This window comes from Aquarana catesbeiana, linkage group LG04 (assembly GCF_042186555.1).
Source record: "Aquarana catesbeiana isolate 2022-GZ linkage group LG04, ASM4218655v1, whole genome shotgun sequence".
Classification (NCBI taxonomy): Eukaryota; Metazoa; Chordata; class Amphibia; order Anura; family Ranidae; genus Aquarana; species Aquarana catesbeiana.
Window position 1 is genome coordinate 273,780,776 of NC_133327.1, and position 16,686 is coordinate 273,797,461.

At 40.7% G+C, this 16,686-nt stretch overlaps 1 protein-coding gene across 7 annotated transcripts in view; it reads left to right on the forward strand.

Annotated features, from left to right (window-relative positions):
* VWA5B2 (von Willebrand factor A domain containing 5B2) overlaps positions 1–16,686 on the forward strand; it is a 123,796-nt gene that overhangs the window by 17,415 nt on the left and 89,695 nt on the right. For all 7 annotated transcript variants that reach the window (XM_073626588.1, XM_073626584.1, XM_073626581.1 and 4 more), the window contains one exon: positions 503–661. In XM_073626588.1, the coding sequence (XP_073482689.1) occupies positions 503–661 (159 nt within the window). The remainder of the gene's footprint in view (positions 1–502; positions 662–16,686) is intronic.

Here is a 16,686-nt window from a genome sequence, read left to right on the forward strand (position 1 = left end):
TTGATTGGCTGAGATGATGTCAAAGTTCCACTTTGACACACAACCACCATGTTACTACAAAGAATGTTTCAATGTTAAATCTTTGTTTATAATATAGGGGCAGTCGTCAACTTGCCGAAAGTGTCAAGAAATCTCCTCCAGGAAGTTAGAAGATTCTTATTATCAGTTCACAGCAAAGAGAAGAGACCGCTTGGTTTTATTGTCTATCTTTTTAACTTTAGGAATTTAAAAATATTGGATTTTTATATATTTTGTGCATTCCATGCACCATAAAAATCACTTTCAATACAATTTGATTTTTCTCAGGTAATTTGACTATTGGGATGTGGTTTGGGAGCTTATCCATCAATCTAATGAATAAATCACTAGGTTCTTCATCATTATTTCATTCATATTGATAGAACATAAATAATGTTACAGTATTTGTCATGAACAATTGGTCAAGTGAGTTGATAGAAAAGTGATCAGTAATTGATGTGGCCTGCCTTTTTGTGTCTTGTAGCCTTGTTTATATATCTTCTGGAGCAAGGGGAAGTGGTGACAAGCTTTGAGGCAGTGACTGGCAACAGGAAGGTTCAGACACAGGTTCAGAGTCGGAGTCGAGTAGAAGATTGCTGCTTTAGTTGTCAGTGGGAGGCCCTGCCAGGTTACTGCCCCAATGGTAAGTAGCCACTCAATCCATTTTAGCTTATTTATGATACATATATGATGGCCTCTTAGAGACGCACATCTACCTGCATCTTGGTTTAACTGATTAGCAAAGAGCATGGATCTTGCAGTAACCACTAACAGACCTATTGTAAGCCAAAAAAGTGGATTTTATTAAAGCAATATTGAAAATCGTAGGTTTTCTGTGATTCTGTTTTTTAAAAACTTAAAATGGCCAAGTGTGTAAACATGGAGATGCTTTTCAACATCTGTTGGTGCCATTTTTTTAATGGAACAGTTTTTGAAACTCAGCCCTGTGCTCATTTCTTTGGCGATCTGAACAAATTATCAACTATTGCACTATAAAATAAAAATATACAATAGTGGTGTATTTAAAATGAATAAATAAAGTGATGCCTTGTATTATCTCTATGTTATTATACTGCCTCTTGTGCCTGTCTTTTACTTCTAAAGTAAGTGAAACATTGTGTGAGACTTTTTGTTAAATAGTAACTTGTGTTTAGAGAATACACCTTAAAACTAAATTACATAGACACATATAAAGAGATATGTTCAGGAGATACTGTGTTGCGAGCCTTTTTGTGAAATTCCCCTATTACACACTCCCAAAACCTTCAGCCAGTGGTGCTAATAAAAATTTCTAATATATGAAGCATATAATTATGTGATCAAAGTCAAATCATAGTGATTAATCCACCAAATTGAATTGAAATGATACCTCCTCTTCTGTTAAGCCCAGGCTTAGTGAGTCTGTGTCAGCAGTGGAGCGGCTTGTCTGTAATCAGCCGCCGGCATAGAAGAGTTGTTTCTCAGCTTCTACTGGTCTTCCCCCATATAGAAGATAAAATTGTGAAGAAACACCATTGCACAGATATCAGCCAGATTTTAGATAACATAAAAAGCCACTTGTTACGACTCACATGCTCCCTTAGACATAGATTGCATTGATTCAGGATAATGGTCAGTCACATTCAGCTCCGTGCTGCTGCTCATACACTCACAGGCAGATCGCACTCCAAACATAGCGTCACAGGCTAATTCTCCCCATGCGTATCATCACTGACACATGACTTTTTCAAGGGTGCTAGTGTAGCCGCTCTCACCGGTATATATAGTTTGTATACCGGTTACTATAGCAACCTGAGGAGTAAATGTGTCATCATACCATACTGCGATTTTGGAAACATATGCTGTTTATTTGAAAGTGGAAACTCCTGCGCTGTCGGGGGGCAGCGTCCCAAGGTTATCCTCTGAAGAAGTCACGTGACGTGACGATATGCATTAGGATTGGAGCACGGGACGCTGCCACAGACAAACAACAGGAGACGAGCTCGGCGCTCGTAGTTACTACACACTGCAGCATTGTTTTAAATGTAAGTTGATTGGACTTGTTTTATTAAATAAATATACCTTTTATATGGGATCACGCTATGTGCGTCTCTTTCCCCCTCACACTGTACATCACTACTCTACCTGACGAACACTGAGGAGAGAGGCACTGGGACATATTCCAGTTTCCAGGCATGGGGACAGATTCCAGATTGGTGACACTCCTGGAGGCATACGAGCTTGGCGCTCGTGGATTGATGCCCACACTCACTTCATGAAAGTGAGTGCAACCTCCCCCTGTGTGTGTCTTGCCCCCCCTCCACTGTGGTCGTTGCAGAGTTATTTTACATGCTGTATACTTTTTATTTTTTATATTTCGCTTGGCATGTTCATCATTGTCACTGCCTGTATACACGGAACGTCTACACCTGCGGGTCATTTGCAACACAGGCTGTACACTTTACAGCTGTAAGGTAAGCGGCTTGCAAACACGGAGGTGTCCTCACTGAAGATCCCCCCCCTCCCTTCACGATTGGACTTGTTTTGTGTTTCTCATCACGTGTTTTTGTTTTTTGGACTGGATGATAGAACTAATATTCATGTTTGTCCTAGGGATTTGTCACTTGTAGTTCACCAGGATCTGGCACGTTTTTGCTAATGGAGCACTAGCCCACATATATTTTTCTTGCATTATATATATATATATATATATATATATATTTTTTTTTTTGTATTGTGTCATTATTCATCCTATTTGTGTTAGTATATGCATTTTTGTTTTGCTATATTCAAGCAGTCACTGTTTCACGATTACCTTTATATATTAGGCTTTATCTGCCCGCAACATGTCATGTTGATCAGCTACGTTGCACTGCACTGCATCCCCACCATGTTCTTTTAGCATGTAGGATCTATTCATGCATTGGCCCGTTTTCTGCTTTTTTAGTTCACTTTGCCACTTTAGTCATCTTTGTAGCTCCCCCTCCCCCCCCTTCATCACAGCGCAACTACCATCTTCCCCCACTATATGCTGTTTATTTAATACACAACTTGACATACCATTTATTTAAATAAAACCACTGTAAAAGTTTAACAACACATAATGCAAATAGTGTACCAGCAGGGATTTTTTAATTAATGTAGAGTGAAGGGGAAATAATGAATTTATTTATTTATGCAATAGTTAGGTATGTGGGTATTATCCGTGCATAATTAACCCATACTAGATACTATGTGTTAAAGAAAGCGAATGTGTTGTTAAACTTTTACAGTGGTTTTATTTAAATAAATGGTATGTCAAGTTGTGTATTAAATAAACAGCATATGTTTCCAAAATCGCAGTATGGTATGATGACACATTTACTCCTCAGGTTGCTATAGTAACTGGTATACAAACTATATATACCGGTGAGAGCGGCTACACTAGCACCCTTGAAAAAGTCACGTGTCAGTGATGATACGCGTGGGGAGAATTAGCCTGTGACGCTCTGTTTGGAGTGCGATCTGCCTGTGAGTGTATGAGCAGCAGCACGGAGCTGAATGTGACTGACCATTATCCTGAATCAATGCGATCTATGTCTAAGGGAGCATGTGAGTGGTAACAAGTGGTTTTTTATGTTATCTAAAATCTGGCTGATATCTGTGCAATGGTGTTTCTTCACAATTTTATCTTCTATATGGGGGAAGAGCAGTAGAAGCTGAGAAACAACTCTTCTATGCCGGCGGCTGATTACAGACAAGCCGCTCCACTGCTGACACAGACTCACTAAGCCTGGGCTTAACAGAAGAGGAGGTATCATTTCAATTCAATTTGGTGGATTAATCACTATGATTTGACTTTGATCACATAATTATATGCTTCATATATTAGAAATTTTTATTAGTACCACTGGCTGAAGGTTTTGGGAGCGTGTAATAGGGGAATTTCACAAAAAGGCTTGCAACACAGTATCTCCTGAACATATCTCTTTATATGTGTCTATGTAATTTAGTTGTTAAGGTGTATTTTCTAAACACAAGTTACTATTTAACAAAAAGTCTCACACAATGTTTCACTTACTTTAGAAATAAAAGACAGGCACAAGAGGCAGTATAATAACATAGAGATAATACAAGCGCATCACTTTATTTCTTTTATAACAAACTGTGGGGTGTCACTAATTGCAGCTGTATTACCTTTTAAAATTTGTTCACTATTGTATTTTTTCAACATTTTTACAAAATAATTTTTAGTCCACTTCAGCGCTTTAGGAATTTTTATAATTAATAGTGGTGTATTGATATGCCCAATAAAAAGCATATTGGGGTTTCCTTGTTGCCTTATGTGTGTACTGATAGAAGTGAATCTTTGTTCCAGTGGATCTACCATAAAGTGATTTTTTTTTTTTTTCCCTTGAAAGAAGCAGATCCGTGGTTGAAATATAGTATAGGGGACCCTTTTCTGGTCCTAGGCTGCTACCTCTCTGATAGCGACAAAGGAAGCACTTGACTGACAGTAAATTCTTGGGTGTTGTACTAAGGAGTGCCTGGTGCAAAAGTTCATCTCACTAACATCGACTCATCAAGCCCAGAAGAAGGGGGAGACTTTTTCCTCTCGAAATGTGATGGCTGTATTGGGACGTACTAAACTGCATATTGGGATGATTGGATTATTGGCTACAATACTGATAACCCTCACTAGATGTCAGTGTACTTTATATATATATATATATATATATATATATATATATATATATATAATGTGGTAATGACTGATGTTGTTTCTCAAAATATTTGATACAAAGTTGCAAGAAGCAGTTGCTAATGTTTAACTGTTCACTTGCTAATGGAAAAATTACATTTGACCTGTTTTTTGATGGGAATATGGGTAGAATTGTTATTTCTCATGGGGGTTATGGGAGGAATATCATGTTAACACCTGACAATGAACATATTTAACCCATTACTGATAATATGCATATAATTATTTTTCTACATGGGGATTATGGGTGGAATATTGTAGTTAAACATATATAACAACATATTCAACCCATTTCTGATAGGAATATGCTTATAATTATTTTTGTACATGGGGATTATGGGTGGAATATTACAGTTAACCATACATAGGAACATATTTAACCAATTTCTGATAAGAATATGCATATACATTTTTTTTCTACATGGGGATTATGGGTAGAATATTGTAGTTATACATAAATAGGAACATATTAAAACTATTTCTGATAAGAATATGCATATCATTTTTTTTCTACTTGGGGATTATGGGTGGAATATTGTACATACATAGAAACATATTTAACCCGTTTCTGATAAGAATATGCATATAATTATTTTTCTACATTGGGATTATGGGTGGAATTTTGTAGTTAATAATACATCGGAACATATTTAACTAGAGGTCGACCGATATATCAGCTGGCTGATTATATCAGCCATTTTTTGGCATTTTTTAATCGGCATCGGCCGATTGTGCTGATAAAAAAAGGCCAATTTAAAACTTCAGCGCGACTTGCAAATGACTTCTGTAATAGAAGTCTTCCCATGGAGCAACTTGTGTCTCTTATCTGGGCAGCCTGCCAAGTCTGAGAAAAGAACCAAAGAGATACAATGTTTATACTTATTAATGGACTGAACTCCCTGTGTAGGAGTTTTCAGTTTAACCATTTAAAGACTAAATCTTTTCTGACACTTGTTGCTTACAAGTTAAAATCCTGTATTTTCTGCTAGAAAATCACTTAGAACCCCCAAACATTTATATATTTTTTTTTTTAGCAGAGACCCTAGGGAATAAAATAGCAGTTGTTGCAATATTTTATGTCACACGGCATTTGCGCAGCGGTCTTTCAAACGCAATTTTTTTGGGAAAAAATACACTTTAATGAATTAAAAAAAAAAAACTGAACAGTAAAGTTAGCCCATTTTTCCCCTAATTGTCTTTCAGGACAGCCACCTGAGAGACCTTGGCGCCTCCCCTCTGTAGGAAACACCTGCGCCAGCCTTCTTATAAATTTCCTCCTCCCCTGCTGGCTCCTCAGTTATTTGTGTTTCCTCCAGAGGGGAGACACCAGTGGAACCAAGCCAGGAGGCTCAGGCAGTTGTCCTAAAAGGGAGCAGAGGCTCCTTGGGCAGTCCAGGGGAAGAAACTAACCTGGAGGAGGATTTGTCACCCCCGCATCCCTGAGTGCAGACGGAGGTCAGGGGGGCTCCTTTTCAGTGCCGAGTGCGGTAGCAGGCGGTGCAGGCCCAGCTGTCCCATACCCTCAGCAGCGTGTAGCACTGGCAGTATATTCACGCCGGGTATTGGGACCGCACGGCGCCTGTGGCGGGTGACGTCATGTCCGGCGAAAGGGGCGTGTACTTCGGGGTTCGCGGCCTCCAGTTCCGGTCGCGAATCATGAAAAGGAGCCAGTTATGGGCTGGAGAGGAGCCGCACATGCTGTAGAGACAGCAAAGGCTCCGGTGGTGACCCCATAATGTCGAATGCAGAAGGTAGAGACCAGACTGCAGCTCCAGCAGAGACCAGCTCCAGCCATGTTAAGGTAAGGGGGACCTAGGGTGGAACTTCCCTGGCCTGAACTCACCGCTCCCGCCCCCCCCAACAGCACAAATAGAGAGGGGGTAGGTAAAGTGCCCTCTGGTGTCAGAGGGTGGTTCATGGGGCCCCTGGTGAGGTAAGCCCACATGAAAAACACTACGCACCTGCAGTTTTGCAGGAGAAGATTATGGTAGTGTTAATACTGTGGGGTTTTTTCTTTTATATCATTTCAGAAAACAGACAAAGCCAGGCCCTCTCACAACTCAAAGAGGAGGTGCCATTCCTGTAAAAATACACTTAAAGATTCCTGGGGGAAAGCATTGTGTAAGGAATGTATTAACAAACTAGTACAGGAACATTCCACTGAGCAGGGCAGTGATTTAGCAGCTTCTGTCAAGGAACTATCAAATACCTTTTGAATCCTTTAAAACCTTCTTTGAAAGGTTTCAGATCCCACAGCTGCAGACTGCTCCTCCTGCAGTACAAACAACACTACCAAAAATACAAGCACTACCCTCTACTAGTGCAGGCCTTGCATCAGCCCCTAGGGAGGAGGCAGAAGAGGAGCCTGACAGCGCAGCGTCCGGCTCCCAAGAATCAGAGGGGGAGGCCCTGGAAGGGGATTCCAGAAAACCCTCCTGTTACAAGTTCTCATTGGAAGAGGTCGACCAGCTTCTGAGAGCCATTCATACCACATTAGGTATACAAACTGAGAAGAAACCTTTATCCCTGCATGATCAAATGTATGAGGGTTTAGGGGAACAGGAAAAGAAGAATTTTCCCGTTCATGAAGTATTAGTAGAGGCAATTAAGAAAGAGTGGCAGGAACCAGAAAGAAAGCCATTCTTTTCTAAAGCCTTAAAAAGACGGTTTCCATTTTCAGATGATAAATCATCAGTATGGAATAAAACCCCGAAGCTAGATGCGGCGTTCTCACAAGTATCGAGACATACGGATCTAGCTTTTGAGGATATGGGGGTCTTATCTGAAGCAATGGATAAGAGGATGGACTCTCTGTTAAGGAAGTCATGGGACTCCACAGTGGGAAGCCTAAAGCCAGCCATGGCAGTCACGGTAGTGGCCAGAAATGTAGAGTTCTGGTTAAACCAGATTCAGGCGCACATCGAGGAAGGAACTGCAAAAGAGCAGATTTTATCCTCTTTTCCCACTCTTCTGCGAGGCATCGCGTATATCGCGGATGCATCAGCAGAACTGGTACGCATGGCAGCCAGATCTTCGGCACTAGCCAACTCCACAAGGAGGGCCCTTTGTCTAAAAACATGGCAAGGTGATTGCGCATCTAAAGCCAAACTTTGCGGGATCCCTTTTTCAGGGGACCTGCTGTTCGGGCCAGGGTTAGAAGAAGTGCTGGACTGTACAGCGGACAAAAAGAAAGCGTTTCCACTGAAACGCAAAGCAACCTGGAGTCAGCCACACCAGAATAAAAGGAAGCAGAGGGGGGACACAAAATCCCGTTTCTAAGCACCCAAGGCAGAAAACCAAAAAAGACCTTGGGTCCAGAGAGGGAAGGGCAAGGGAGGAGCGATTTTTCGTCCTCCTGAACAAGCCAAAAATAAACAATGACAAAGTAGTCCCAGTGGGAGGAAGACTGGGGGCCTTTCTCCCGCAATGGGAAGGGATATCCTCCAGTCAGTTTATTCTGAGAACAATAAGAGAGGGGTATTACCTGGAATTCTCAAGTTCACCCCCAAACAGATTTTACACCACCAAGCTTCCAAAGAACAGGGAAAAAGCCAGAGGATTAATGAGTTGCATAACGGATCTCAGGAAACAAGGTGTAATCATCAAGGTACCAAGGGAAGAAAGAGGGCAGGGTTTCTACTCCCATATATTCGGAGTACAAAAACCCTTGGGAAAAGTCAGACCAATTCTCAACCTCAAACCCTTAAATCTATCCATAACTTACAAAAGATTCAGAATGGATTCCATATACTCAGTGAAGGCCCTGTTACTATCAAGCTGTTATATGGTCTCCCTGGATTTAAAAGATGCGTACCTACACATACCCATACACCAAAATTGTCAAAAGTTTCTAAGATTAGCAATAGAAACAGGGAAAGAAACCTTACACCTTCAATTCTGAGCTCTACCCTTCGGCCTGTCTTCCTCACCAAGAATTTTTACAAAAATTCTGGCAGAAGCTTTGGCACCATTACGACTAAAAGGCATATCCATCATTGCCTATTTAGACGACCTTCTCCTTTTTGCAGACTCCCCCGGGAGATTGCTAGAAAACCTAGAATACACACAGACTTTCCTGGAAAGTCTAGGTTGGTTGATAAGTGTAGAGAAATCCAATCTACAACCCACCCAACAAATAAAGTATTTGGGGTATATAATAGATTCAGTGCAACAAAGAATATTCCTACCCAAGGAGAAGATGGGAAAAAATCCAAAGAGAAATAAAAAGAATACAGACCAATTTACCATATTCAATAAGAAAAATCATGTCGACGTTGGGGTTGCTAACATCAGCAATTCCAGCGGTACAATGGACAAGTCTACATTTTTGGCCATTACAGATGTTCCTATTAAGGATATGGGGTCACAAGCAGGAATCATTTGGATACACAAGTGTTAATACCAGCAGGGGTAAAAAAGACCCTATGGTGGTGAAGAGCAGAAAATGTAAACAAAGGAAGGCTATGGATCCTACCCATTTCCCAAACTCTAACCACAGACGCAAGTGGCATAGGGTGGGGAGCACATTTAAACTCCCAAATCGCACAAGGGTCTTGGGGAAAGGAGGAGAGGATGAGGCCGTCCAATTGGAAAGAGTTGAAGGCAGTATGGTTTGCGCTTCAATCCTTCCAGAGAGAGTTGAAGGGACATCATGTACAGGTCAGGTCCGACAACTCATTGGTAATCGCCTACATAAACAGACAAGGGGGAACCAAAAGCGGAGCCCTGTGGTCTTTAGCAAAGGAAATCCTGAGCTGGGGAGAGGAAAACACACTCTCGTTATCAGCAGTCCACTTAAAAGGGGATTTAAACAAAGTGGCATATTTCCTCAACAGGAACAGAGTGAGAGAAGGTGATTGGGTGTTAAAACAAGAGGTATTCCAGCAGATTATAAAAAAATGGGGAACACCTCAGGTGGACTTATTTGCATCAATAGAAAGCAGGAAAGTTCAAGCATTCTTTTCCCTGAGAAGAGAAGATGGAGCTCTCGGGGTAGATGCATTAGCACAAAATTGGACGTTCAAGAGATGTTATGCCTTTCCCCCACCGGTACTAACACCAGCGGTGATAAGAAAATTGCGTACAGAGAACGCATCTCTGATTCTCATAGCACCTCACTGGCCCAGGAGATCGTGGTTCTCTATGCTCAAAGAACTCGCCATAGAGCCCCCCTAGTTGTTACCAGTCCAGGAAGACCTACTTTCACAGGGCCCAGTGTACTGTCCCCGGTTAGAAAGGTGGAATTTAGCCACCTGGTATCTGAGGAGCAGCTGTTAAAAGCAAAAGTGTTCTCAAGCTGTTTAATAGAGACACTGCTGAAAAGCAGAAAGGTTGAGACACGGATTATCTATCAAAGAGTATGGAAATGTTTTAGCAGATGGTGCACAGAAAACAACTTCAAAACACAAAGCTCAGTGGCAGTCTTATGCCCCGTACACACGGACGGATTTTCCGATGGAAAATGTCCGATCGGAGCGTGTTGTCGAAAATTCCGACCATGTGTGGGCTCCATCGGACATTTCCCATCGGATTTTCCGACACACAAAGTTGGAGCACAGGAGATAAAATTTTCCAACAACAAAATCCGTTGTCGGAAATTCCGATCGTGTGTACACAAATCCGACGGACAAAGTGCCAGGCATGCTCAGAATAAATAAAGAGATGAAAGCTATTGGCCACTGCCCCGTTTATAGTCCCGACGTACGTGTTTTACGTCACCGCGCTCAGAACGATCGGATTTTCCGACAACTTTGTGTGACTGTGTGTATGCAAGACAAGTTTGAGCCAACATCCATCGGAAAAAATCCTAGGATTTTGTTGTCGGAATGTCCGAACAAATTCCGACCGTGTGTACGGGGCATTAGAGTTTCTACAGAGTGGTGTAGATAAAGGCCTAAGTCTCAGTACGCTAAAGAGTCAGGTGTCAGCACTGTCAGTTTACCAGGAAAGAAGCTTAGCAGCAGATCCATGGATAATCAGACTCTTTAGATCCGTGAGCAGGCAGAGGCCGATACAGAGTTCAGCCTTTCCAAAATGGGACCTGTCATTAGTGCTGGAAACTATGACAGCAGAACCCTTTGAGCCCTTGAAAGATTGCAGCCTAAAGATGCTGACACTGAAAGCAATCTTTTTGGTGGAGATCACTACAGCCAAAAGGGTCTGTGAGATAGAAGCCCTATCGATTAGACCCCCTTTTTGTCAGATTTTCCTGGATCGCATAGTCTTTAAAATGGATCCGGGATTTCTGCCCAAAGTGGCCTCGAAGTTTCACCGAGACCAAGACATAGTGTTACCCTCATTTTGTTCAAATCCTTCAAAAGAACAAGAAATAAAGTTTCATAATTTAGACATCAGGAGATGCTTCTTACATTATTTAGAGGTAACAAAAACACTTAGAAAGACGGATTCTTTATTTTAATTTCTAGAGCTATGGCTTCAAGAAGCACTATAGACAGGTGGCTAAGAAACGCCATTGAATAGGCGTGCAAGCTAGGGGGCAAGCAGAACCCAGAGGGAATCAGGGCACACTTCACAAGGTCAATGGCAGCGTCAAAGGCAGAGAGAGCTGGAGCAACGCCAGAACAGATTTGTAAGGCTGCAACCTGGTCCAGCTTCGCCACTTTTGTAAAACATAGAGTGGATCTGTGGTCAGCCAAGGATCAGAGCTTTGGACACAAAGTCCTACAAGCTGTGGTCCCGCCCTAGGGGTAAGTGCTCGGTTATCCTCTCAGGTGGCTGTTCTGAAAGACGATTAGGGAAAAAACGAAGTTACTTACTGGTAACGTTCTTTCCCGGAGTCTTTTAGGACAGCTGGGTACCCACCCAAATGTATACTAAGGCATAAAGATTTCCTTGCAGGAAATGTGATATAGTTGATTATGTGTATCATATGTTCTTGTGTCTCCCCAGCAAACTGGAGGTGCTCTTCAAAGAACTGAGGAGCCAGCAGGGGAGGAGGAAATTTATAAGAAGGCTGGCGCAGGTGTTTCCTACAGAGGGGAGGAGCCAAGGTCTCAGGTGGCAGTCCTGAAAGACTCCGGGAAAGAACGTTACCAGTAAGTAACTTTGTTTTTTTTTCGTCCAAAAGTTATTACCTGTTTTTGTGTGTTTAATATTTAAGATACAGGTTTTTTTTAATCTAAATTATACATACAAGTGAACTGATTGGAGGTTTGTTTTGTTTAATAAATGTTTAAATGTAAGACATTTTCTGTATCACTTATTACTTACGGCTGCTTTCACACTGGAGTGGGCGGGCGTTGACGGTAAAGCGCTGCTAGTTTTAGCGGCGCTTTACCATCATTTTAGCGGCACTATTCGGCTGCCATCGGGGTGCTTATAACCCAGCTAGCGGCCAATGAAGGGATTAAATGCGCTGTGTAGTGCCACTGCCAAAGCACTTGGGCTTTCACACTGAGACTGTAGGGGAGCCGTTTTACAGGTGCTATTTTTAGCCCAAAAGTGCCTGAAAAACGCCCCAGTGTGAAAGGGGTCTAAACTGTTATATTTTATGAGATGAAGGAAAAAAAAAAAACATATCGGCCCAAAAAAATCGGCATCATATATCAGCCATCGGCCGCTGCAATTTCTAAATATCGGCATCGGCCAGAGAAAAACTCATATCGGTCGACCTCTATATTTAACCCATTTCTGATAAGAATATTCATATAATTATTTTTCTACATGGGGATTATAGGTGGAGTATTGTAGTTAAACATACATAGGAATATATTAAACCTAACTACGATCTTCCACCCCTAATCCCCAAGTAGAAAAATAATTATACGCATATTCATATCAGAAATAAGTTGAATATGTTCCTATGTATGTTTAACTACAATATTCCACCCATAATCCCCATGTCGAAAAATAATTATATGCATATTCTTATCAGAAATAGGTTTATGTTCCTATGTATGTTTAACTACAATATTCCACCCAAAATCCTAATGTACAAAAATAATTATATGCGTTTTGTTATCAGAAATGGGTTGAATATATTCCTATGCATGTTTAGCTACAATATTGCACCCATAATCCCCATATAGAAAAATAATGATATGCATATTCAGATCAGAAATAGGTTTAATATATTCCTATGTATGGTTAACTGTAATATTCCACCCAAAATCCCCATGTGCAAAAATAATTATATGCATTTTCTTATCAGAAATGGATTGAATATGTTCCTATGTATATTTAACTACAATATTCCACCCATCATCCCCATGTAGAAAAATAATTATATGCATATTCTTATCAGAAATGGGTTAAATATGTTCCCATGTATGGTTAACTGTAATATTCCACCCATAATACCCATGTAGAAAAAAAATGATGTGCATATTAGACATGTGCAATTCGTTTTGTTCCGAATTTGTTTTTTAACAAATTCGTTAATTCGGAAATATCCGAATTAACAAATTTTTCCGCGCATTTGTAAATTCGCATATTTGAAAATTTGTAAATTCAAACATTTGCACATTCGTAAATTCATACATTTGTACATCCCTAAATTAGTAAATTCGTAAATCTGAAATAATAATAACTTACTTATTACTAACTATTAAATTATAGGTATTGTAATTTCCTTTCAAATTTGGCTGTTAGTGAATGTAACAAATGCAAATTTATCCAAAGTTACGAATTATCCAAAATAACGAATGCCGTATCCAAACAAGAATGGAACGTAATGAATTAACAATAATAAATAACAATAATAAAAACTTTTCATTAATATTATTTATTCCATTCCATCTGTTTATATGTGGCATTCGTTATTTCGAATAATTCGTAATTTCGGATAAATTTTTAATCGTTACGTTCACTAACAGCCATATTTGGAAGGAAATTACATTACCTATAAATGTAATAGTTAGTTACTATTTCAGGTTTTCGGATTTTTGAATTTCCGAATTTTCTAACTTACGAATGTACGAATTTACTAATGTAGAAATGTAAGAATGTATTAATTGCGATCATAACGAATGACCCGAAAAACGAATGAAACGAAAACGAACAATTTTTTTGACAGTGTTTGTGTCTAATGCATATTTCCTATCAGAAATGGGGTTGAATATGTTGCTATGTATGTTTAACTGTAATATTGCACCCATAATCCCTGTGTAGAAAAATTACATGCATATTAATATCTGAAATAGGTTTTAATATATACCTATGTATGTTTAACAATATTCCACCCATAATCCCCATGTAGAAAAATAATTATATGCATATTATTATCAGTAATGAGTTAAATATGTTCATTGTCAGGTGTTAACATGATATTCCTCTCATAAACCCCATGAGAAATAATAATTCTACCCATATTCCCATCAAAAACAGGTCAAATGTAATTTTTCCATTAGCAAGTGAACAGTTAAACATTAGCAACTGCTTCTTGCAACATTGTATCAAGCACTGCAGGAAATAATAACATATTTTGAGAAACATCAGAGTCATTACCATAGAGATGTGTATAAATTACACTGACATCTAGTGAGGGTTCTCAGTATTACAGCCAATAATCCCATCATCCAATCATCTCAAAAAGCAGTTTTAGTACGTCCCACTGTATTTGATGCTTTTAACTTTTAGATGTTTAAAAAAGTCCTTCCAAGGATTAGATCTGAATTTTACAAGTGCATTGATTTGGCTTGATGTAGCTGTGCATTGACAGACACTTTGCTCTTAAGCACATTTTTTAATGTTTTATATCTATTTTTATTGTTATTTTTACACCTGTACACTTTCCTACTGGAAAGTATTGTTGTATCTTTCTCTTTTGGTGAAAAACCAATAAATTATTGAAATACAAAAAGACCTTCCAAGGTGATGAACATTTGAACCAGGTGTTCCTCAGAACACATCCAAGAGCTTTCTTGAGGCAGTATCTTAGACTGTCTTTACAATTTTGGGCTTAAATTTCTTTTTCTAAACCCAAGAACAAAACTTGAATATATTTCAGCTTACCAGTCCTTGGATGTGGTGACCGTTACCTTTTTATTTTATGTAGGTTTTTTCCTTTTTTTATTTCCAGCTGGTGATCTGACCAGTAACGCACATTCTGTCCTCCGGGCAGCAACACTCATTTACTGTACTGTATCTGTGGAGGGGCAGTGTTGTCACCATAAGTCAGTTAGTTTATAGGATTATAGAACATCTAACCCCACCCACCTCTTCTTCTCCATAAACGGGGGGGGTGGGCCCTCCTCCACCACAATTAGCTGTTCGCTCTATTTTGCTGTATAACTGCCATCTATTTATAGGTTTCTTCTTTGTGCCATTACTTTGATTGTTTCTTAAACCCACTGTTTCCAGTTTGTTGTTACAAACCAAGGTCACATTGTTTCAGGGATCTCCTCCATCACTTGTTGGTTGATGCATCCCCTGCTTTTATACTTCATTGATGACCTATTTTTTTTTTGTTGATGCTTATCCTATTCTCCATTTTGACGAGGGTAGAGACTTTGTATAAGCATTTCTATATGCACTTTACCATACTATGCATGTGTAATATCCTTTTGCTTTTTTTCAATAAAAACAAAGTGAAAAAAAAAAAGTTCAGAGACATCTGAAAAGAATGCTAATGATAGGCTAGCAGAGGCCACAGAAAGTAATTGAGATTTCTGGCAGAATCGAAAGGTATTTTCTTTCTCGAACATCACGGGACACAGAGCCACAGTAATTACTGATGGGTTATATAGGTATCACTGGTGATTGGACACTGGCACACCCTATCAGGAAGTTCAACCCCCTATATAATCCCTCCCCCTTGCAGGGATACCTCAGTTTTTACGCCAGTGTCTTAGGTGATGGACGTGTAAAGATGTCCTGTGCTGAGCTCCAAAGGGAATATCCTAAGATCCTATACTGGGGCAAGCCAGGCGAACCGGATCCATTCAAAGTGTCTTTTCATGGCCGAATTGAATGGTACCCGGGCCTCGTGTCCGAAGAAACGAGGTTTTACCCGTAATGCTTCTCTTTTTAGAGAGCTGGACCCCGCAGATCAGAAAATGGCTTTAAACTTCCTAATTTCTGGCGAGGTGCTTTACGGTCCCAGAACTGTTGGATCTCCCTACTGATGGGGGCCCCAGTCTCTGACAGTTTTTTCAAACGGAGCCCACCGTGAGAGGTGAAGATTGGGTCTGTGTAAACAGCACCCTGCGGCTGGATAAGGTAAGAGGAGATTCCACAGAATTTTTGAGTTCTAGTGGCTTTTCTCCTTTAAGGTAAATGCATGCTATGCCTATTGTGACCACCGGGGGCTGCCAAGAGCACAAACCTACACATGCTGACTGACTGTCTCAGGTGTTCATTGCTGATTATGTCCCAGCATCTCAAAGCAGGCTGCAAACAGGTAAGGTGGAAAGGGGGATTTCTCATGTTTGAATGTTCCCCCCCAGGCTAGAGAGGGGCCACAGGGGTCTAGAAAGTGGTTATACCACCCGGGCTCTGCGGCCTAATGGCCACCATCTCTGAAGATAGCCGTTCAGGCAGATCTTGTTACCAGTCTCCCTCCTTCCCCCCCCCCCATCCCCAGCCTTTTCTCCAGAAGCATGACAGGAGAGTCGGCAGTGCGGGAAGCGCTCGTTTTTTTCAAAACTCGAGGGGGGGGGGGCGGTAGAGGAGGGGGCGGGATGTCAGCACAGAGTGTTTAGACTCCCACTCAGGCCAGTTGCAGGCTATTAAAGGCACTCTGTACAGGTGCACTCAGCCTTCTGAGAGACACAGAGCTGACGGTCGCATGTAAGGTGGGACACAGGCATTCTCCTAGGCAGCATTTACTGAAGTAACACCAGACTGAGCATTGGGTAGCAAGGCTTTTAGCCAGACTACATCGCTCAGCGGGCAGTGTTCATTTGTATACCTCACACCTTGTTGCTTTGCACTATGGGTAGAAGAGGTTCAAGCACCCCAGGAACCAGAGACACTAGGGGATCTCATTC